A 25,299-nucleotide genomic window follows, 5' to 3' on the forward strand; every position below is an offset into this window, starting at 1 on the left:
ATGGGGAATCAAGAAGGTGCAGTAAGTTAATCAGTGAGTTAATCTAAGTAGTGTACTATTTAATCACAGCTGTTTGTGTAGAAGCACGCAGAGATGAGTGTTTTGAAAAACGACATAAGGATTGTGGGTGGCGTTTATCCTTATACTTTTAATGTTATATTAAACAACGTTAGACCTGCTGTATATTATGAAGAGCACAAATCATCTGATATCTTGAATTTATAATAGAGGTAAAAATTCAAAACATTTTTCTTCATATAAATTTAGATTTTTAACGTCAAGATTAGGGGTTAATAGGAAGAAGGGTTGTTCGATCACAGTGTTTCTGTTACATTGCATTTGTTACAGAAGGACGAAGGGTCACCATTAGCATGCTTATAGGATTATGCGCTAAAATTGGAAAACAACGGGAGAAATATTATAAATATTGTATTAACAGGAGAAGTAGTCTTTGATAAGCAATGGTGGTGTAGCAGCTTACATTTAGTGACTATCTACAGACTACATCTGTACATTATACGTTGCGATACGTTAAATTCCATATGGGTCCTACAATCAGCAGTCGATTATTCATCAAACAAACAAGCCTTTCGGAATTAACAATCACGAGACTTGAAATATTTGATGTAACAGCAGATCTGAAATAAAATATGCTGGAACGTTAACTACGTACCTGTTATTAGGTCTTAACAAGGCTCAATGGTAGCCATTAGTGAACGCCGCTGGTATCAGAGGACCCTAAAACAAGCAGACAAATGCGTCATTAAGGTTCTCCCTATAATTGTAGAATGAACAATTCTCTACTGTTATTCAGAGGTTTCCAATAACGTTCGTACTACGTGCAATTGCGATACTTGATCCTGAAAGTTTTGCATCGTTTAATGTTAAAAACTTCGTCGTAAGTAATCAAGAACAAAGAGAGAAAAAAAGGAGATATAAAACAAAGGGAAGAAACATGAAAAAGAAGATCGTAATATTGGCGAACTGTAAAGCTCAGCGTTCAGAGCTGTTTTGCAATCGAAGCTGCGGCAACATAAGTTACAAATTCTAATAAAAAGAACTTGCGTCATACTCTCGGTACCCTTCCAACTTTGTTTCATGATATATACCGATATCCTTATGACGTAGATTTACTTGGACGGGAATATTGTCACACACAAGTTCAATAATTCGATGCTGTTAGTACGGTTAGCTGTTGGACACTCGGATACTTGGAAAAGTAGCCTGATCAATCAGATTTTCTCTCTGTCGACGAGAGCGGAAAGTTTAATTAAAATTATTCGCTCTTGTCTGACGCGGAAATAAAAACAAATCGTTAAATGAATACCAATTCAGAACGGTTTTAAAACGACAAGTGTACAGCATCGTTTTTATTTCTCCTCTTTTTCCATATCCGGAAATAACAGGATACTGTTTTAGGATACAATAATATCGAGCGCAAACATTATTAAGTAAACATTGAATGTATAAAAGGTAACCGGTGTACGATACGTAAATTCGCAGACAATGCAGCTATCGTTAATTCGTTGCAATTATAGAATGTTCCGGTTTTGCAAACAAAGATACGTTTGGTTTTTTATTTTCTGATACAGAAAATCGAAGTAAATGCTAATTGAAGTAGACGATTAAAAATTTATTTATCGTTCTGTTGGATTATTTACTTGGAATATACACTGTTACGAGCATTGTCTTTAACACACGTTGAACAATTCTTTCTGTAATAGAAATAAAATGCAGTAGGTTATCAAGGTCAGCTCCCCCACCATCAATCCTTTTACACGTAATTATAGCTTCAATTTTCGTCAAGTTAACCTGTTTCCGTCAAAACACTACAAAATCCTTCAAAACTAAAACTTATAATAACCGAATCATTTCATATGCATTTCGCAAAAAATGCCAGTTAAAAATCACATTAAAATATACTCTAAAGTTCGTAAAAATACTGAACAAAATTAGGAACAACCAATTGGTGTCGGTAAGAATAATATTCAAGTAGTTAGAAATATTTGGTGCAACTGAAACTCCGAACATACGAGTTTTTACAGCATTAGTCTCAACACTGCCAACCCCTGACATTCTCTTCTAGAAGGTGCGTAAAAGCTCTTCTATACGTTCAAACATGCGGCAATGCATACTATCCCAACACGCGATTGGTTTGAGCCTTTTTACTGTCTCATTAAGTATAACATATATAATAAAACCTCAGAAGTTTCAAACCCATCGACTGCAACAATGCATGCATCACCGCATGTTTTGACGTATGACGTAGGCCTTAACCCATTTTCTCCGACAAACATTTATTTCGCAAGATTTGAGGAATCTACTTTTCCCTTATTCAAAATATTATCAAAGAATAATATATTTAAGTTTACTGAAAACATTGCCAAACATTTATTTAATAAATATATGTACTTAAATGTGTACAACAGGAACATACCCGCGTTAAAGTGCTACTAGTAAAACGTTCGGTTACAAGTATCCTACTCAAACCAGTACACTGGGGCAGAATGGGTTGCGGCCTTAAGTCGAGTGAATGAGTGGGGGAAGTGACCCTGGAGCGAGCGAACATATTTCGTTCGGACTATATTGCGCTCGATACCACCGTCTAGTAGACCTGCCTCGGCGAGAAGGGGGATCGTATAGTGGACTTACGGGACTGTAGTTGAGCGGGGCACGGGACACGGCGATCGCAGGGAACGCGGTCGTAGGGGGCTGCGGACTAGCTGCGGCCTGGACGTAGCTGGCGACTGCGGAGTCCGCGGCTGCGGCTGCTACTGCGGCTGCGGCGCTTGAGCTATACATGTCGATGGGGCCCGGCGAGTTGGCCGCAGGGAAAGATCGGCTCTGTGGCCCACCGTGGCCGCCGGCCGCGTGCGGCGACGCCGGCGGAAATCCGGCCTGCGCTGCGGCCGCCTGGTAGTTGTTCATCACTGTAACGAACGCGCCTTCATTTTTAGCACTCCTCATGAACACGACTCCGCCCGCACCGACCAACCGATTTAGCCGTGCCGACGTTCACGCCTCCTCTATCCCATCTCGGAGCACGCGATGCAGCGTTTTACCGCGGGAGTCAGGGCTAGTAGAAACAGTTGCTCGTAAGATTGCATTTTATCGCGGACCCCTCGGGACTATCGTGACACATTTGTTAACCGAGACATCATTTAAGCTAATCGTGAAACGAATCGGGTTCTCCTCGCGATCCTGAATTCTACTCGAAGGACAATCGACTAGGTTTCGAGCGATCTCAGGAGTCGATTTGTTCAAAGATGATCGGTGGCGGTATTTTTCGGTTGTTTATGCCTAGTGTTTTCATTGAGGAAATACATGCTAGAGATTGTATGCGGGATCATGAGTGTTTGGTATCGTGTAAATGTTTGCGTTCTTCGAATGTCACTCGTCTTGGCGACACGAGAACTCCAGCTCGAAACTAACGATTGTCTTCGACGATCTGTTTCAACTTATCGTACATAGTTTACACACAAGAAGACATCATAACAGCATGCTTAAAAGGCAAACGTGTTGACTGGCTTATGTACAATCATTCGCCGAACAACTATACGTAGAACGGTTTCAGTGTTGTCGATGGTACACTACGCTTTCCGACAATGTCGATCGTCTAATGCGCTTCTACTTGATGGTACATGTTCGTGGCTAACACTACCGCGACACAACTCATCGTGACTAAACTACGTTTCAGTAACCGCTTTACAATGTTGTCTGACAAGACTCACGCACTGACAACGCCGCGACACTAACATTTCTTTTACTGTGTACGCGTGTGTATCCCGCAGTCCGCGCGCAACGCGTGCGCTGCGACGCGTTTCGTCGATGTCGAGAATCGAAAATTTCGTTCAACGATCATCTACGTTTCCCTTTATCCGCGAGACATCACACCAATAAAGGAGGAGGAAACGAGTTACATCGATAGCAATCGTGACACTGTGTATACACAAAGATGTAAGTATGAATATACAACAAAGAGTAGTATACAGTAAAGTCCATTCGGTCAGGAGGGCGAAATATCGTGACACACACACACACACACACACACACAAGTAAACATGGAAAAAGCAAATAAACGGCGGCGGGGCAGGGGAACAGGGGGAGGGGGTGGATACTCAATAAGCGGATTACAAGGCAGCTTTTGCGCGTAATGGAACAACAGAAAACCGCCCAGCACAGATATACGAATAATACTGCATACACGTCGCCTAGGACAAGCAACGCAATCGCACGAGACAGTAACGGCGGCTAACACAGAAAGAGATCCGTCGAGCACGTGCTTTTTAGTCCGAGTGACCGGCTTAATGCCTCGCTTCTCTCGCTACCGGCCGGAATCGTTTACGTCCGGGCACGGCATCTGCCGCCGTATCGCTCGCGCGGTATTTATATTAGTTCTGTTACAACAACGGAAACATGCTGCAGAACGAACAGAAAAGAAACAAGTGACTACATTCCGAACACGCATTCCAAAGAAAATTTCGCGTTGGGTGTTGCTCGAAGAAATTTTTAACAGTCGAATTCGAACTGTTCGCCACTCGGTTAATGTGATCTTCGTTGGTCTGGCTTTAACGATAGTATTCTACTTCAATGGCGATCGTGTGTATCCGACGTTTTCTCGGCTAGATATTGTAACAATTCATCACTCAGTCAGTTGATTGTTTTATTATTAACGAATATCCAGGATGTTCGCGTAGTTACTAGCAAGCGTATTTCTCCTAAGAGAATTTTGTTGTCTTTTAAAATAGATGTAATAATGTTTATAAATTCGTTACATTCGAATGGTGCGCTATATATTTTTGTGATTTGTGAAAATATCTATGTACACTACCTCATTGGTTTTAAAAACGGGCAAGATTTGTTGCTATTCTATTTTTTCTTATACCTACGTATCATGTACGACACAAACGCTATCTGGTAACTGCACAGACAGTCCGCGTACTGGTAAATAGTTTCTCAGAAAGAGAGTACAATTAACCGAACAAATGTTTATTACGAACCAATCATTAGCTGTCTCTTCGATCCAACGCATATTATTTAATCCCTTGCCTTACTATCTGTCTCGCGATGGAGTTAGTTTTACATTGTTAACAGTAATTTCCCAGCAGAAAAAATGCATACTTATTACATGTACGCGTTTTTTCTAAAAATTCAACATTTGCATTTATAATTGAATGGAAGGAATCCAGGATTCCAACTCGACATCGCAAGACAAGGGGTCAAATCAACATTACTCATCTCTGAACAGCGCAAAGCGACAAGAAAATTTACGAGCAAAGAGCAACAATCGGCAAAGAATACAGCCGCGCTGAATGCAAAGCGAAAATGGAAACATCTACAGCGGCGCACTTATAACAGTAACACATATTGGTCAGAAGTACACGGGCAACGATCCGCTCGAATCTCGTTCGAACTGCCAAAGAATTCTCAGGAAAAGAAAGGAAAACCGGCGGAAAAACGATGTGCTGTATCGATTCCGAAAAAGTTCGCGGGTCATCCATCAAGGAAGCGATTCTTTCCCACCCATTAGCCGTCGCGGTATGACAGCCTAAAATATGTCCGGAATTACAGGAAGGTCCAGGAGAGCAAAGAATAAATTACCGATTTGTCATCCGGCCCTCGGTGGAGAAAGCTTTCGCTCAGACCACGCGGAGCCAGCTCGAACAGAACGACGAAAGAGATTAATGTTACGGGACGCTTTAGAAGGATACGTTCCGCGCGTGTTTTCTTACACCGCGGGGGGGGGGGGGGAGCTACCGCATTCTGCCACGGGTAGCCAGCTGAGATGCTCACGCGATACCGACACGTGGATTACCGGCGCGGTCGGAGACTCGCAACGGAAGCCGAATGAAAGGATGGGAAACGAAGAAAACGATAAAGAGAGTGAGAGTGAGAGTGAGAAGGAGAAGAAAAAGAAACGACGGTGAGAGGGGATGAGATTGGGGAGAGGAACGCAAAGAATTTGAAACTCGCTCGAAGAAAAGTCAGAGGGCGGAGTATGACAAACCGAAAGCGCTCGATGTACAATCTAAAACCCCATTCAGCTTTTAAACTCCGGACAATGGCGGCAGGTTACAAAGTTTTCTGCCGGCGGTGGCCGGATTCGTCGATGGGGTGGGCGCCGAGCGCGACTCAAAAGTTTGATTTATTTGAGAGGAGATTGCTGGCGGCGAGCGCGCGCTGTGGGCGGAAGCGAGGTGAGCGGGCCAAGCGGATCAGGCTAGATTCCGCGACCGTAGGGATGGGAGAATAAAAAAAGAAAAGTGTTTCGCCCCGCGATGCGATGTTGGCGTTATTTCGCTGCTAGCCTTTCGTTGCCCTACACGCGCGACACTTTTCAGAATTCCGTGTCCGGCCCTCCGCCCCTTCCAACCCTTACTGAATCGTTTCACCCGTATCTAACGCGACGCGACACTTTTTACCTTCTGTCAGTTAAGAGGGAAGTCCTTTCAGGATACGTGTCATGAAAAGCGGTTCAACCATTTTCGAGAAATTGCCGCGGATTCCTGGGAAAGAATTTTAGAAAGAATCGCGATGGTCTCTTTTACTTATTTAGGAGTACTCTGATCATAAATTTTTCACGCGCGGTCTAACCTCGAGGACGTTCTGCGGCATCGTTCCTTCTGGAATATCGCTGGCCGAAGCTGACCCGTGAGATTATTAAATTTTAACCCTTAAACGCAATTGTTTGCCAGTTAGCAACATACCAATTTTATGTTTCATCATTTTTGGAGCAATGTTACATCTGAGTGAAAATAACAAAGGCTTTAAGGATTCTTACAATAGTTTATCCTAATTTAGTCTCTGAATTTAACTATTATATATAATAAATATTAAATCACACTGTTCTAAGAATGAGTATTTCCGAGTTTATTCGTAGAGACGGAAAACGAGGAACTGTACGAATATCATGCAAACACTCTGAAACACGTCGCTACCCAGGGACGCGAGCGCTTATTGATCCATCAAGAAACGAATATTGAAACACAATTTTGTCCGCCCTCTGTCGTTTCAATCGTTCGCACGACATCACAGTGACAGTTCACCGAATCGTGGATAGAACGCGACATGATCTACCCAGCTAAGAAATAATTCCAGCACGGAAACCGTGCATCCGCCATGGCTAAGCTTCAGGAAGTTCCTTGAACAGCGACGTTGCACTTTACTCGCGCGAGCGAACGTGCTTTCATTTACGATTCGAAATACGAAGGAGCCGAATTAGGGTTGCAATTTGCCATTACGGGGTAATGCAAAGCTTGTTTCGGTTAAAGCTCGAGAATCGAATCACGAAAGAGGATTGAATTACACGAGTTTCAGTCCCGTTGCAAACGCCGTAATACCGAATCCGGCTGGTATATCGTAATGTCTCGATCTGGCAATCACGAAGGTCTCTCGTAAGAAGCCGCCGGAGCTGTATCGTCGTGCTCGGCCGTCGTATATTGCCTTTCGTTTCTATCGCGTGACTCGATAATGAAAAGCTATCAAGAATCGGAAACCGTGCGTCGTACCCAGCGAACCTATTGGCCGTGCATTCTGATCTGTACGTACTTATCTAGCCCCGGTCAAAAAACTATCTTTGTACGCTCGTTTTCATCGCAATAACTTTCTTGCAACAGAGTAACTCACCGATGCAGTCTGGACTTGTTAGTGTTCCGTTGTGTATGAAAACAATATGAACTTCGAGAAACGTAAGTAATAACTTTTCGTTGAAAAATGAAAGGGGAAATCTTGCGGTAAGTATTTGAACACTGTCGGCTGGTAGAATGATCGGACGTTTAATAATATTTTATAAAATGAAATTAAAAACCATTTACATATACTGAGATCTTATTTTATCAAACTGTAGTCTTATAAATATATTTTCAACCTTTGAAAGTGTCTTTTCTTTCTACGTTATTTTTAACAGAACTTTGTTCACGTTTCTAAAAATGAGTAATCGTTTTCTTTTTGTAGTAAACTGACACTGAAATGTCTAGATTACAGAAATGAGCTATTTTTTATGTGCAGTCATTACGAGAAAAGAAGTACAAATAGTTTTATGATCTGTATATATACAAGGTAGTCGTGGCTTTTCAGGACGAATTACGTGATCGTATTACTTAGATAAAAACAGGAAAAAACGATTATACAGAGTTTATCCATAAATGCCTTTTTACAAAATTATTTGTATAATTTATATCTATACTGAATCAAACATAGTTAATCTTCTACATCCATATAACAGTTGTTATCAATAACCTCGTAAAAAGAATTTATGAACAAACTTTATACGACATTGTATTTTCTCCTTTTTATCTAAAATATGTAATTTATCTGTCGAAAAAAGCCTGGTACATCCTGTATAAATTAGACGGGTCCTGTTCTACACCTCTCTGTTTCTGTTGTCTTTTTGTTTACAGTCGAAGGCGAGACAAATTAAGAAAGCGGTAGGATCGAAGCCTAGAAGAATGGAAAACTTGTAGACGTACCAGAAAGTGCTTGCGTGAGCAAGGGCGTGTTGTTGTTGGGGGTGAGCTGTCCGTTGGTTAGATCCACTGAAACATAAAACTCTGATCACAACTGCTCCGCGCTTAGCTGTCGTAGAACGTATTTGACGTGTACGCGCGTTTCACGCTACGTCTTGCTCTCGTTCACCGGCGGCCGCCGATCGTCGACCGCCAAATCACGGCCGGTGCGCTTGTGGCTAATTAAAAACGAACGAACACAAAATCTGACGTCAAAGGTTGGTTCCTCCGAGAGGACGGACAAAGCGCGGACGTGACTGTTCCATGTGTGTTGCTTTTCGTTGCGTGCCTCTCTGATCATGAACATCACGATCGAACAACCGGCACCGGTTCTTCCCTTCTGCTCCCCGGCTTTTTTACTCTTTCCCCCGAATTACACTTTTTTCTGTTTTTTCCTTCGTTCTCTATTTTTCCCTCCTCCACGTCCCAAATTTCTCGCTCACAGGAAATCGGAGACGAGAAATACGGCCCGACATTCACGTACGCACGATATTCAAACGTAAACTGGAAATCGAATTTGCGAAAAAAACGGTAACGATTCTACCGATCCGATTACTTGTAAAGAAAGAAACTCAATTGCGACCTCGATTTTAATGTGTTCTTGGTAGAAAATTCATAAGTTCCCAACGAAATATGAAAAATATTAAATGCAATTGTTTCGATAGTCCTCAAGATATAAACGATTAAAATTATGTGTTTTCAAAGTATGATTGCAACTCAAAGTTACTGAAACAGCGTTTGCATAGATGGTTGATTTTCATATTATAATGTGAAATTTCGTTTTATAATACTCGTTTACCAGAATACTTTGATTTATTTTACTACTTCATATCTTCAAATCTACTGCGTAACTGCGTTTAATATTTTGCAGATATTATTAAAAAGTTTTACATTATCCGTCGAAAGGAACCAGTTAAAATCTGAACTGAACAATTGCGGTTCTTTCGTTATTGGAAACTATTCTTCAGTAGGGGAGCGTCGCGGAATATTTGTACGGCGATTCCTCGAAGTCGGGTTGAACAGATTGAATATCGCGTTCGCACGGACATGATGAGTGCACGTAAAATATTTGTCCTGTAATAATAGCATCCATGACTATCGACCGCCCCAATGGGTTACGATGGTGTTCATCCCCGATTCGAGTTGAACGTTCAGCCCATCGATACTATTATTTGCTGGTCCGCGCCGCCGACGATGCTAGAGGATCGTATGAATCCCATTGAACAATGCGAATCAGGGACGGTCGAGAACGATAATTGGGCTGACGCGTGTAAAACCATGAGCGAAATCATCGGCGGCAATTGAATTAATAATGATCGGTATTTTACGACAGAGCGTCCCACGCAACTAGGACTGATTGCGTCTTTGAAACGATTAGAGAGTGAAAAAAGATCATGAGGCAAACTTAAGTGGTTTCGAATGCAGCGTATCCTTGAAAATAATGCAACTATTACATATTTTTATAAATATAATTCTACACTTTTATATGCTTTAATCTTCGCATTTAATCTTGTACACAACAACGGAAAGGTGTCCAAATTTTCAATTCTGTTACTTTAACAGTTATTTCGCGTTATAAGAAGTGTTTAAATCCATCACGCTTTAAATACACTTTAATTACTTTCTTTAGATTCGTGTAGCCTACACTGCATTTAAAGATTATATCATTTAATGTATGAAAAAGGTGTAGGTTTCCGTTGAAAAAAGTTACAGTTCCTCGACGTAAACGTGTGAACTCGTTTCTAGAATATGCTGTATCTGAAGCATGTTATTTGTAACCTTTTTCCCATCTTTAATTGTGTTAAAGACACAACTAAACCTAATTGCGCGAAACACTCCGCACAGACATAAAGGAAAAAAAATATATCGATAAAGAAAATAGAGTTCAGGAAGTAGAAGAGACAGATACACGTAGAAGAATTGGAAAAACAGAAAGATAAACAGATTAAAAAGGAAAGAGAAGGTGTGGTGCGTTATTTCCAGTCCAGAGTGAATGTCGACTTCATACATTTCTTCCGGATTGCAGCCCGTTGGACGTGTTGCATCGATGTCTCCGTATACGCGCGGCTCGCATTGTCGCTTCCGGTTCCGTGGTAGTACACTGCCGGCATTCCTAACATTAATAAAGAACAAGAAGAGTGCTGAGAAACGTGGGAGAAAAATAAAATACGGAGACGGTTGGGATGAAGAAATGAATAGCAAAAAAATATATTCAACGAAATTCGCCCGTGAACTTGTGCAGGGTGCACTGAAATTATAAATACAAGAATCGATTTGCTCTTCGCCGAGAAACCATCGAAGTTTGTATTTATAATTAAAGTGTTGTCTACGCGAAATGTCTCTTATTATTTCTTGATATTTTCCTTGGAAATGAATCGCGTTTAATTCCATCGCCGCACAATTACAAGGAAAATACTCGATAATAAGCACGCGAACATTCCGTGTTATGTAAATGCTCTTGATCTTTCGTTGGTTCAGGAAACAGCAGTATTTCTTGATCGTGGAAATCTAAAGCTGATAACAACAATTTAATAAAAACGAAAACTGTAATCTTCCGATGAAACTACGTCTAAGTGATTCTCATATGGAAGATGATTTCATGATTTATCGTTGAACGCTATCGGTCAGAAACATTGAATCTTTATTCCGTGAAAGCCGTTCTGTTTTGTTATCAAATAAATCTTCAACACATAGCTTTTTACTATAATTTACGGTAAATAATCGAAATTTCCGTTTTCTAGTAGAATAATTATTTCGCCTCAAAATGAGTCAGTTTGTATAGTCGATTTTAATTATACAAGGCAAATGTTTGTTGAAAATAACTGACAAAAGCGCGTTTTTCATTTTGACCAGTACGCATCGTCCCCCGAAACGCCGCGCGTAAAGAGAATAACGACGCAATTTGCCGGGAACTAAAAATCTCTCCTTCGATAAATCCGTGGGCGGAACAATAAAATCGTGCATCGACACTTACACGGGTAAAAGATCAATATTTATGACCGATTTATTCTGATCTCGCGCTCGCAACAATGACGCTAATCCACGGGAATTAATTACTCGGCGTCGTGCTCGATAACAGAGAAATTTATATCCACAAAGAAAGGGTTCGCCGCTCGCTCACTCGCGCGCGCATGCTCTTCGTTCCGCGACAACAAAACTCGTGGATCTTTTTAAACGGCTCGCGGAAAATCCCGGCGTGTTTTGTGACGTCGATGAATACGGTCGGTCTGATGTTACGCAACTTTTTTCTCCCGGGGCTCGGCACTCGCGAAATAAACATGCCGCGCGGCACGGCGTGTGCATTAACGCAAGCGGGAGCCTTTAACATCGGAATCAAAGAAAAAAATATCGCACAAGGGATCCCGGTAAATGGTTTAAAGTCGGTCTGCGCGCGCCAAAGGCGGACCATCGGAACATTAGCGGCACGGAACATCGTCGTGGAAAATGCAGCTCGGGAAACAGAAAACCGGCCTGGGTAGGTAGGTACTGTAGGGAGTAAAGGGGTGGGGAAAAGCGGAGAATGAAAACGGGAATGCACGCCAGTAAATTATAGCAGTTGTTCGGATCGCACAAAAGCGCCTGCGTGGTTTGTGTGTGCGGGAATGATTTCGAAATTTCCAAGGACTTCGGGATCAAAGGGGTGACGAGCCATCGATCCCCGGTGAAACGCATCGAAAATAAATGGATACGAGGTGGAGTTGTTTAGAAAACAGGCCTCAAGAATTTGGCGAAAATTGTTATAGTTCCGATACTCAATACACCTCTAAATTGATTTAAGGGAAACGTAACAATTGGATTTCTTACACGATTTGTAAAACATTTCTTGTTGTGTTCTATATTCTTTAAATTTAATAATTTATCTTTTTTAACACCTCGTATGATCTGAGGGCAGAAAGAATAAAATTCAAAATTATTTTGTATCTAATAAGAAATTTTTATCTTCGTATATGATTAAGACAGTACTTTCTTTCGAGATTAATCAGCAGTTCATACAAATTTAAGAGATACACAAGGTCGTAATGACTATATACGATAAGGAACTCTTTAACTCTAATTTTAAAACGCTGCTGCAAGTCCGCGTGAAAGAAATAAGTTTTCGGAAATGTTGAATATACGTAGGAAGGAATCGACGAAAGTAGCTGAAAATTTTCTGCGGGACCTGAAGTATTACAGTACGTCGCTAAAGCCAGCTTCGGGTTAATTGGGTTAGTGGCTCTTCCTGCAGTGCTTGCGTTACGCGGTTAGCGAGTCGACATGCGTCAAATGAAACATTAAATCGTAAAGGTAAGCTCGAAGTGAAAGAGTTCCGTGGGAATCAAAGGAAAAGCTTCGAATGAATTTGTGTAACGACTAATTAAACCGTTTAAAAGCGTCGAATAAATACAGCCATCGAAATATTCTCGTGGTTCAGGTAACAAATAAATAAAAATGTACTCGAACTATTACTGAAATAACGTCCGACGTGTAACACAATCATATAGCTCTGACGGGAACATCACAAATAAAACATGAACGGTATTAACCTGTTAACCGAATGAATTCACAAGCATCAACATTCACAAAGGTTTATCTTAAGATGTATAAAACCGATATAATTAAACTTAGTGAACTACTGTATCCACTACCCTAAAATTAAACGAAATATTCAGTAATAGTTATATCTCTCTATTCATCCTTAAAATTGTCGAATAATAAATATATGTGCATTATATTCAGTCACCACTTGGAATTATAATTTAAAATGTAAATGTTAACACCCGTATAAAAAGGGAAACGAAATTACTGAAAAGTGAAGTCAAGCAAGATCGACGAGCAGCCGACTAGTTTTCCCTAGTTAACAGGTTAATATTGAAGGAAAGAGTCACGGCACGGACAGCGTGAAAACAGAGTATTTTCAGAACCGAATCTCGTTTCGGGTACTGTAACTGGCGAGACTGATAACACGATAGCGCGAAGTAGGGGAGGGAGTGAACGGACCATAAATCGCAGATCGACGTGATTTGTATGGGAGTATCACGCCGCTTAATGGTGTGGCTTGTCTCTATCAGGTTCGGTCGGGCTTGGTCCGGATGTTTGGAGCCACTACAACTACAGAGGAATATTCGTTGCGCTTCTCTATCGCGTGACGATTTACGTGACTTAATATCTTTTTCTCCCCCATCTTTCTAGCTGCAAATGAAAACAGGGTGGTTAGGCAACCGCGCTCCGACTATATGAAACTTTTACAACGCTCGATTATAAACTCTTGAAAGACTAGGCCTACCTAGAATCACCAAAATTTTTAATTATATTTTACTTAGATGTTCTGCTCAAAGCATTGCCTTTCATAGAAGATATTCTGATAATAATTCTAAGCGTGATCACTATCAAATATTTGTATAATTTTTGTCAAATGTAAAATGACAAAAAAGAACTATCATGTCTTATTGGAAAATACATTTTTTAATATGCATCGACATTAACAGTACGAGTTTTATATATTAGATCTCGTAAAAAAATTCTTGAAAATATAGTATTTTTTGATAATCTTAGATAAACGTACCCCTTTAAGGAAACAAGAGTATATACGGGATAATAAGAAATCACGAGCAGGATTTTTTGCTCGCACCATGTCTCCCCCAATAAAAGCAGCAAAGTCTGGCCAGTTACGATACACGAATATTCGATATTCGATCCGATTTGCTGATAGCGAGCCGGCAAAGTTTGAGGGCTGGGAATAGGGGATGCAACTTTGCTACCGTCCCTTAGTAAATCGAAAATCAATGGTTTTATGGAACTTCTATTGTTCCCGTTCCTGGTACGCTTTGGAACTCAAAGCCTTTCGAGTTCGTTCTCCGTGAATTTTTTTACTTTCTTTTATGGTCGGCTAAATCGAGTCATTTTTTTGGCGATGGTGCGCAGTCCGTTCGGTCACGGAAACGAAGATTACCGAACCCGCAGCCAGTACACTGAGCTTAATACAAATATTTGGACAATGGAGGCTCATCTGCCGCGCAACTTTGAGGCCAACGAGGCAGCAGAAACGTGGACATAAAGAACAAAATCAGAGTGCTGTCAGGCGGAGTGACGAATGAACTGGAAAACTTTGCCCGCAGACGTTTATCGGACGTTTCGTGAAAAGAAAGGGGCCACGTGTGACGAAAATGGTTGGCGAGCTTCTGGATTCCGCAAGCATGGGCATTGATACACTAGACGTCTCCCACATTTTTAGCAAAAATCCGTCTCACGGCTTAAACTACTTTTTTTCATTTTTAACACAAATAACAATTTCTTACGTAAAGTGCGTTTATGCTTAAAGATAGCAAACAAATAAAGTTTAAAGTATTAAACGTTCTATGGTTTGAGGGCAATATTTAAGAAATCTTTTCGCGTTATTAATTTAAAGGATGCGACAGTCAAGTTTCTTTTCTTGAATGGAAAACCGTTTAAAATCAAGTTGCATATATTATGAATTGCTGAATTTCCATTTAAACGCCCAAACAAATGAACTGATACAAATTATCGATACAATACTCTTTGCAAGAATACTTTTGTCCGGTCTGTACATTCTGCAAGAAAATTCACAGTGTGACAGAGGTAAAGCGTACGCGGGGCGGGGATTCTCGAAGGCGAGGCTCGATCGTTTCCATCGAAAACGGTGGACGCATAAAGATCTAGGCCAAGAGTTCATCTATTTCGAGTGTATCTCCATCCGACGTACATACGATCGAGAAATCCGGATAAAAGGGTTGCTCGGCGAAATCCACTCGCGGTGATATGAAATATCGGCGGGCAGGAAGACCATGACGGTTTCTGACGGGTGAATGATTTCAACCGGGTAGCACAGTTTGCTGGCCAATGTTGCGTCCCATCGCGTTATGGGCGCAATTAATTCTTCCGCATCCGCGTGACGCTGACGCGGCCGGGCTCGGGGAAAAGAGGGGCGGTCGCGCGCTACGTGGATAAATCAAAATACTTGTGACGCTGCGGGCGACGTTTTTATACAATTGACGCGGTTCTTCGGCGAAATCAACCGAAAACAAAAGGGTCGGAGTTTCAATTTGGCTAAATAGGAAGAAAAGCGTCGGAATTAAAATATGGAGGCCGGAATGCCAGATGTTTATGGAAATACGGTTGAGCCCTCCGTATACGAACTCCCATTATGCGAGTACATTGATATTCAAAAGTACTGCTTCTAGGATGTTATTCGACAAGGATGTCTTCTGCCAGCACAGATAGTTTGGCCATATGTATTCTGTTTATTTATTACGGTTAGCGCGAAATTCTGTGAAGTTGCGTACAGCGAGCGACGAAAGTATTCAAACGCTTTCAAACGAAATTGTTAATATTCAGAAACTATATATTACACGACGAATTTCAAAATTTCTTTCAATTCAGTAGCGATGTATACGTTTCTTCCACGTTTACACTTTACGGTTCCATGGACGAGGCTCGTCGCACGGGTTCAATAAAAATCATCGAAGGAGTGCTGAATCCGAAAAAAGAGGAAATAATAAAACCGTTCGCGAGATCCGTGCAATATCTCCTGGTTTCCTCATGCAGGAAATAAAATACAGGTGCGGCTCTAAGAGAGCATTTCAACGTATGCATTACGCGAGCGCATAATGTTTGCGTGTGCACTGAACTGTTTTCTTCGCGGGGGAATGGGTATCGGTAGGATACACTTTCGGAATATTCATGAAATACGTCTTTCTCAAATAGGAATATTAGTCGTGCGATACGGGGATGATGGTGGTGCATGCGGACGTAGGCAGAAACAAATAACACGACTGACGAAGCGATAAGAGGGAAGTATTCGCGATCGGTTAATGAAAGTTTCGTGAGACAAGAAATTACAGATGAGGGTGGGCGAAATATGATTAACATACTGCAACGTGATGCAGCTGAGGTTATCGCGGTTAGTGTCAAGCGTTCAACCACTGTCGACCCGTTTCATCAATGTGAAAAAAGCATCTCCATCAACCCCCAACTAAGAGAAAAGAGTGGTGTCATTCGACAAGCTCTGACGAAAGCAACACACTGGACGAATCACGTGTTCAGTGACCGATGACGTCGTTGGTTCAACGTTAATTTATCAACAGGCTCGTAAGTTAGACGCGTCCTCGTGTCAGCGACGAGAACGCGAAGCGTTCAATAAACGTGGTCAAATCTGCACATCCTAAACTACTCACACGTAATTCAATGAATAATACCGATAATAACAATAATAACAATCATAATAACAATCGTAAAATCCTGAAGGTATAAATATAGGCACAAAGTATATAGTGAAAGTATATGTATATATCAAATGTATATATAGATATATCTTGAAACGTTGATAATAAACTAAACTACGTATTATGCGCCAAAGAAGTGTGTCTCACTCCGGCTATGTACTAAGTTAGCGTTCTAAAAACACTAGTGGCCAAGTAAACTCCAACGGTGTTTAAAAACAGTAAACAACTGGTTCGAAGTATATAACTGGTGTTACGGTACTAGTAAATATCAAATAAATTACTATTCGTAGAATACAGCGGGCGGTCAATTACAATGAAAAAGGGTAATAATACATGTAACGTGGTGAATATACGTGTTAAATAAGATACTGATAAGTTAAGATCTGCGGATATACACACGACACACAAAAAGATAAAGGTAAAGTCACTCTCATACTATCTACGCACTAAACTACTGTTCTATGAAAACTCGACTATGAGCTATAATAATGGATCGGCGAGTTCCGGGGCCGCGGCTCGGTTCGCCGCTGCCCCAAAGTTTTCGCCTTCGTCGTTACTACTGTGTCTATAACCATTTAATCAAACTGAGACGACACTGAATAAACTTGTCTTCCAATAGACAAAGATACTGTTTACGGTCGGTCGACGTGTTCCTATTTCCATGTCGAAATTCTGACTAGTAGCCTAAACATCGGTCAAGATTGCCAATCGCGGCGGTTTCTACCGTATCGGTGATATGAGAATATTACATAATAATTTATCATCATTCGTGTTTCTCAGCGTCTATCTACGTTTATCTTAGCATTGGCAACCTTAACGCGTAACTATACGAATTACTGTAAAAGTTAAGTTACAAAAGTCAATTTGACAACGAATCTTGTTTACTACAAACTGCTTCTAACCAGAGGCTATAATCCGTTCAGCTCGATCTGTCTAAATTGTCTACGTTTTCTTGCACCACAACGGGAGGATTTAATTTCATTCAAATCATTTACGAAATACGAATTCCTTTCCATTCGACACATTGATAGTTACCCGTGCCCCATCAAAATCAATAAGAACGATCAACGATCACCCCGTCGTGGTTGCACACACTAGGTCTGATTTACTATAAATAACTGTATAACAATAATGAAAATAAGAATATTAATAATAATAATAATGATAATAAAAGAACCACTTTATATACGACGACGTTTCTAAGAGACAGTAGGTTTAGGTAGATGGTAGATTACTCGCCCCTAGGTGACTGCTTCTTCAAGGGTAGTCTTCGTCATCGGTTCTCGGCAACGATCCTGTCCCAGACGTCTCTCCCCTCCTCTCATTTTGCATTTAACTCGACTCAAATTGATTCGTGTCTAGCGCGGTACAAAAGTGACCCATAGCCTACGGTGTGTGTAGCTAACGCGACGCGACGCAATCCGAGCTAATTATTCAATGGAATCACCGACGCGCTTTGTTATGTCTCGTTAATGACTGGAGGTAGAGGTTGGGCGGGGGTGGAGGGTGGTATATCTGCGCAGATAGGATTCAAACGCGAAAAAGAGAGAAAAAGAATCGAAGTCGCGTGAACGCCATACACGACGCGAGATACGAAATTGAGATTCGTGGATGTTCGTTCGAGGGTTGTTATCGTCGTTCGTTCTGGCTATGGGTCCCGTGGCCAACGAAGAGAACATTGTTTCGCAACGTGGAACGAACCACAGTTTTCACTAGAACTACGAACATAGATTCTCAAATGCATGCAGCTGCCCCCGTCAACAGACGAAAATTCTTGGGCCGATGACGGTATCGCGACAGCCAGGGACCAGGCGATGACACCGGACAGGCCCGTGCCTTTTCAGTCACCGATGGCAATCCTCGTCATTTCTTTCTTGTTTTAAGCGAACGATTCGTAGCTTCTCTCGCTTCCCCATGCTATACACGTATAGTATACTTTACACACAGATTACAACCCGCCGCGTTCACTCGCGTTCCCAAATAAACACGGGTCTAAAGACGTTAGGCTAAAGTTCTAGTGAAAACTAATGTAGCGGTTAGGCCTTTTTACTGATTACGAATAAGAAAAAACTGGAAATCTTGGAAGTATCTATTTACTATGAGCTAGGCAGTCATCCAACACCAGTACGAGATACGGGATAGAAATATATATTTATAATGCGTATATATATGTAGATAACGTATGTGTATGTATATGTATATTTATACATATTAGTTAGAAAGATCTTTCGTACCATTACTTCTCAGCTATTCTAGACACTATGGTGAAGAATACGACATGTAGAAGAGAGAATATAGGAAGAATACAGTTTTAATGGACAATCTTACACTACGTTTGTTAGTTAGAAAACAAGTTCGTCTCTTGGGCACAACCGATACAACGAAGTATCAACACGGTTCTGGTAACAATCTAATCACTATAAAAATACTTCAACTGTGCTTTAAGCGTACCGCTGCACCTAAATCCGCTCTTAATAGGGGAAACGATCAAAGACGCAGATGTATAATGCATAGATGAAACTAGGTTACTGGAACACGACAACCGGAGACAGTTCATCTTCGAAGTTAATTCGTTGATTCTGCTCTTTTAGCACGAGTGGACAATATCGAAGAAGCTGAGAGGATAAGAGCTCAATTTTTTAGGGTGTCTAGTATGGATAGTAGAACTGGAAACGGAGTGATTCTACGTGAAAAAATAAGTCGAAAGTATAGAATTATTTTATGTGAAATACCGATTAAAAAGTAGGGAAAAGAATGTTGTCGATCGAAATGTTGTTTTCGAGAAAATCCAGTTCGAACATTTGAATTTACTAACTAAAGACAAACTCATGGTCAAATTTGATCTTATCGAAAACCTGAAGTAGAAGGTTTTGATTGTAACTTTATCTCGTGATAAAATTGGTACGTTCTATTAAAATATACTTCGGAAATAATTTCGATTAAAATATAGAAGGACCAATACCTTTGGGTAACAGTCCGTAGAAAAGAAAGTCAGCCTCGGTCAGAAAGTTTCAGGAATCTTGTATCAATCTGAGTAAACAGAAGTCGCTTCGAGAAACAGAAATGCATTACGAGGAAAGGGGGCGGAGGCGGACGGACGTGGTTCTACCAGGAAACTGGGGAAGATTGAAAAGAGTCGACGAAAAGTAATTCAAAGTTTCGACGCCCGGGTGAAATCGTTCGAAGCAGTTCGTCCCTAAAGGGGCGCATACACGTTATGATTTATCTTACGACGAGTCGCGACGGCTTGCACTGGAAGCGGCTTGTCGCACGCAGCTTTGCCGTTCGGGGAGTCTCATCGAAATCTATTTTCATTATATATACATGTAATCGTGATAGGGAATAATGTTGAATAAATTATTCATTTCGTGTTCGTTCAAAGTTTTAAGTCGAAAGTATTAATTTTAAATGTAACTAACATTGACTTTCGCCATTCTCATTATGTACTAAAATAAATAATCTAATTAATATAAGAGGAATCAACATGACTGTATTACACGACAGCCAAATACACGTTACGATAATCCTTCAAGCAACACTAAATAAAACTGTGCAACTCGTCATACGATAAATAATTGACACGTATTCAACCTTCAAATCACTTCTTCGATACTTACCCCTCGAAGAACCTACTGCCCGCCTCTTATATCCTGAGCTTCGCTATGGCGACTAACAGGGCAGGAAGGCAAGGGGGGATGTCCAACTCGTGGACTCAGCCTGGTAGTTATGACGGCTCAGTTTCAGCATGTCCTTGTTATTGTCCGAGTTGCGCAACAAAGAACGCAATCGAAACGAAATGCGATGAAGTGAGATGTACTATGCGCCTCTCATGTCTTCAGTCAATCCAAAAAGTTAAGAAAAGTTGGAGGGGCAAGGGGACTCTTTCATTCAGGATGTTCGCGTCAAAGCTACAGAACAACGGTTGGTATTATTGGCTGAACCGCGTGACGAAAGAAGCAGACGGAACAGAATGCGACGAAGGGAGATGTAACGAGCATCGCTGTCTGATTTCGTTTCGTTAGCTTCTTATGTTTACGAAATCCCGGCAACGCAGGTCTGGGTACTGTTTCCTGAAAGGACCGAGATGGAATGTGCGACCGATTCCCCTTACCCTTGTGAACTTTCAGCTTTTTGAATTGACTCTGAGCGTGAGAGGCCCATAGTACGAACATGTTTACCGATTTCTAAGGACACGAAGTCTTGGTTACCGTTTCTTGGAAGGACCAGGGTGGAGCAAGCGGCCGATTCCCCTTGCTCTGCTACCCTGTTAGCCATTACAGCGAGTCTCAGGAAAAAGAAGGAAATCAGTATACATATCCGAAATATCATTCCGCGATTTTGCGAATACTTTGTTTATGATTAACCAGAGAGTCCGATTCCTCGAACGGTTTTGTTGTTTCGTTAGAGTCTATTTTCTTTCAACTATTGTTGTTCTCTCTCCTATCACCTGTTTTCCCTGCTCCGCCGTGGGCCAACTTGAGCGAACTGAAATCGTTAAAATGCCCGGACCGCTGGCGATTAACTGCATCGATGTTTTTATTCCTCGCGTGTCAGCTACTCATAACAGATTCAAAATTCTATTATATTTTTAACCTTTAATCGCCGACACGGTCGCGATGGAAGCGACTCGTGTTATTGTTTGAACGAATCCGACCGTGCCGCACCGCGGCGTTGAAATACAGCTAGTCGACGAACTTTTTGGCGAATTAAATTCTGCCCGACCGCCTGGTAAAATATGTGTTTTTCCCTCTGCGAGAGAGTGCGGGAAACACGGGTGTACCGCGACGCTTCGCACAGTGTGTGATTTTAGCTATCCTGATTTGAAAGTTGAAAGACTCTCCATAGCTACAAAGTTGTTGTTTGTAATAATAAGTTAAGGGTCTTCTACATATTATTTTTTCAAATCTCTCTTATAATCATGTTGTGATTACTCTTGTTATGAAGCTTTGTTTTAATTAATTGGTTTTATACTGATAAATAAATGAATTTTTTAACTTTCGATGAAAAATTGAAAAACTGTTTTCAAGTTTCTTCGGTAAAAACTTCGTTCAAGATTATAGTTGTTAATGATGATTATCGGTAATCCCGAAATTATTCTTTCACAATATTAGTTCACAAGATTAAATTTCGTTACAAACAGTTTCCGAGGGAATTCAAAGTTACTACTTTGATAAAGATAGATTGCTAAAACCGTACAATGTGCGTCGTCATAAACAGATTCTCTTGAATAATTTTTTCTGATTGATATCCATTACGAGTCTATTTAAGAGAGTTGATATTAATATTCCGTGGAAGAGTTCGCGTGACGAAAATGCGTGCTATTTCCATTCGCGAGTCGCGTAATCTAAGAAATCGACCGTTTCATCGATGTAACTCAGCCGGATTGAAAAAAGAGGGAAATAACAGAAAATGGAACAATTCGGCTTCTTCTTTCCGCATTCATTCCAATCCGTATCTCTGCCTTTCGCGTTGATGAAACGTTCTGCCTGTGCGCTTCTACGTTTGATTCGCAAAGAACGAAAGATCTTACGAAGTCATTCCCTCGGCTTGTAATTAATTTCTGTCGCGTTCGAGCTCTACCGAGGATACCTTTCGCGAAATCTTATTCGTATAATGGATTACGTAGAGGAATTGAAATTCAACTGAATCGCTAGTCTCGTTCGACAGAAACATATTTTCTTGATAACCGTTCTGGCAGCCGATATGAAAATTAGTTAAGGATAATAGTTAATCTCTTATTGAATGTCCAAAATACTGTTTCCGAAAACGGAAAAAAGATACAAAAGAAAACCTGGATAAACATGTTACACGAAATTTACAAGTGATTAATATTGTATCAAATTATTTTTGTATAGATTCGGTTACATTCTGGACGGTAATGTATTTATAACGATAAACAATTTATAATCAATTCTTTGAAATGTTAAAATATACGATTTTAAACAATTTCTATAGCTGAGCGGAAACTACAGATCTATAATATTATGATAAATATTTCCGTTACGGTCCAATTTTACAGACATTATATAAATGAAAAGCCTCTTTAGTGAATTCAAGTGAAATTTCGTCACTTTTATCCGCGCTCTATAACTGAAATGAAATTCCGGTCGTGTCACAATCAATCCTGCCACGAATAACGAAAAGTGCGAGTACAACGCGGACGGGGAACGACTAGAATAACAAATAAAATTGAGTTCGAACATCAATGCGGATAAAAATTTATTCCGATAACGCGCAATTTTGCGGCCAATGCATACGTTGCTACCACCCTTCCCTCTCACCGTTCTCCTCCCATCCCTTCTGAGCCCTTTGTTTCATGAATATTCGGCCGAATCTCGTCACGCAACGATACCTTTCGTAACGTTGCATATCGTCGGCCTCGTTGACGAAATGGTTACAGGCGAAACAACGAACAAAACGGATGCACAACTAATATACGGCGTTCTGTCTCCTAAGCATTCCATAAAGATCCAATATGTATATAATATACATGTATATAAATATATATATATGTAACATGATATGTACCAAAAATCCTACCAATTCAATATAAATACTATCGGCAACAATGCTCGAACTATGGGTACCTAAGACAACTAATTGGCAGCAAGGACTCGTATCCAATTAATTAAGAATAAAGTAAGGTGTGAAGAGTGATGAGGTTTCGATAACGGCAAAAAAAAATGTTTTATTGATTTCGAAGCGTACCAGATTAACGTACAATATTTCTGCGCGCGTGATAATCGGACAATAGCCGAACTCCGTCGTTAATATTTGTCGAGTCGAATTCGTGATTTGTTTGGACCCAGCGAAATTTGTTTCGAATTTCGGAAACACGTACGAACGTTCCGGCTAATTTATACGCGATAACGTACAAACGACCGAGCGAATTTTAATTCACCGAACGCGGTACGAACTTTGGACAAAAAAGTTGCTCCGACGGTTTAATCCACAGGGATCACTTTCGTAAGAGCGAAAAATAACATGATTACGATATCAAATGGATAATTCCGCGCGCGTTTCAACAATCAACCGTCCCTCATTGTACTCCAATAATTACCGCAACGGTCGGAAGGTAATGCCGCACTCCAGCCGACTCTACTCCCCGAGTAATTCTATTTTCCGATTCCGTTGCGGAAACTTGAATTACGGGGCACGCGTTCACGAATGTTATGGAAGATCGCAATTCCTCAGTCGGTAACGATGAACCGAGAAAGGAAACAGAAAGAAAAAAAGAAAAGAAACAGCTCACGGATGCGTGTGTTCTCTGTGGTGTGTTTCTGTGAGTGTGGTTCATGTTGGTATACGTGGAATTTGGGTACGTACTACGTACTACGGATTACGGTTACCGTCAACACGAGCGAGAACACGAGAACTTGGTGGAACAACCTGGCACTTTGGGGTTGAAGCTTACCGGTGCAACCCCCGCTGGGGCTCACGGACACTCGGCCCACCCTTGGCCCCAGAGCGCGGTACACGACCGCTCCTACCCAACAACAGACATCACTGATCTTACATTATGCACACTTTTACCCCTGGACATCGCGATTATAGAAGTTTAACATGTACTAGGTTTACGGGGAACAATAAACACTACATGGCCATTCGTGGACGATGCTGGATTAAGCTTTCCAGAAAGTACGCGCTAAGATCTCATTAACCGTTTCACGGTGTAATTAAGCGGGTGTAGAATGTGTAATTCACGGTAACCCTTTCAGACCTCAATTTCGTTCAATTCAATTGCGAGTATTTTTATCCTCTACGTATTACGAGTTTAGAGTGAAATATCGTCGGTGAAAACAGATATTTGTATTTGTAGATTTTTTGTTTATTTGTCGGATCCGAGAAATGTAACGTATATGTCTGAAAGGGTTGAAATCTGTTATTTTGTTGAGAATGAGGGATAAAAGTATGTACGATTTTACTTGAATTTTGAATAAATTGAACAGTCTTTCGTACGATGTAACAGCTGAATTTTATTTGAAGTTCTTGTTGTCAACGATGCGTTGTCCGCTGTAAAAATGTTCTGGAACGAGTTCATAATTTTTCATGCAAAACATATTGGAAACCGCGAAGGGTATTTGCGTTTGTACTTCAACTTGGCACGAACTCGGGGATTGAATTGAATTTTACAAACGTCAGCGAGCTCGAAATGTAAACCGTGAATTCAAATTGAAGAGATGCAACACGATGTTTAATGTTTTCCATCGACGACGCGGCCCGCTTAATCCAGCATCGAAAGTTTCGAGTACATCCTAGAAAAATCAAGTAAAAAGTTGCTCGCTGCCTTCAACTTTTCCTCGTTCTGTAAACGTAATAATAGAAACTACACTCGTGGCCCTCGAGTACGCAATAATGTAATCTATGTGTTTCCCTCTTTCTACTCTTTGATATCAGAGTGTAATTACGTTTCACCTGGAAAACGTGTTAGATGCCGACGTGCATCATATGAGTACAAAAACGAATGAATATAGGTTAATTTTGATATTCTACGGTAGAAGCATACTGGTCGTGTTAGGTGATACCTAGCTCATAGTATATCTCGAATTGAAACGTATCATTCCGTACTGAAAGAA

At 40.9% G+C, this 25,299-nt stretch overlaps 1 protein-coding gene across 7 annotated transcripts in view; it reads right to left on the reverse strand.

Moving 5' to 3' along the window:
• Positions 1 to 25,299, reverse strand: part of Rbp6 (RNA-binding protein 6) — an 824,356-nt gene that overhangs the window by 13,066 nt on the left and 785,991 nt on the right. For 5 of the 7 annotated variants that reach the window (XM_076368421.1, XM_076368425.1, XM_076368424.1 and 2 more), the window contains 4 exons: positions 10,513 to 10,617; positions 8,469 to 8,534; positions 2,653 to 2,930; positions 674 to 738 (listed from right to left, as the gene is read on the reverse strand). In XM_076368421.1, the coding sequence (XP_076224536.1) occupies positions 697 to 738; positions 2,653 to 2,930; positions 8,469 to 8,534; positions 10,513 to 10,617 (491 nt within the window). In that variant the 3' untranslated portion in view covers positions 674 to 696. The remainder of the gene's footprint in view (positions 1 to 673; positions 739 to 2,652; positions 2,931 to 8,468; positions 8,535 to 10,512; positions 10,618 to 25,299) is intronic. The other 2 variants (XM_076368422.1, XM_076368426.1) reach the window with 2 other exon arrangements.

The sequence above is a fragment of the Nomia melanderi genome, chromosome 6 (assembly GCF_051020985.1).
Source record: "Nomia melanderi isolate GNS246 chromosome 6, iyNomMela1, whole genome shotgun sequence".
In the NCBI taxonomy this organism is placed as follows: domain Eukaryota; kingdom Metazoa; phylum Arthropoda; class Insecta; order Hymenoptera; family Halictidae; genus Nomia; species Nomia melanderi.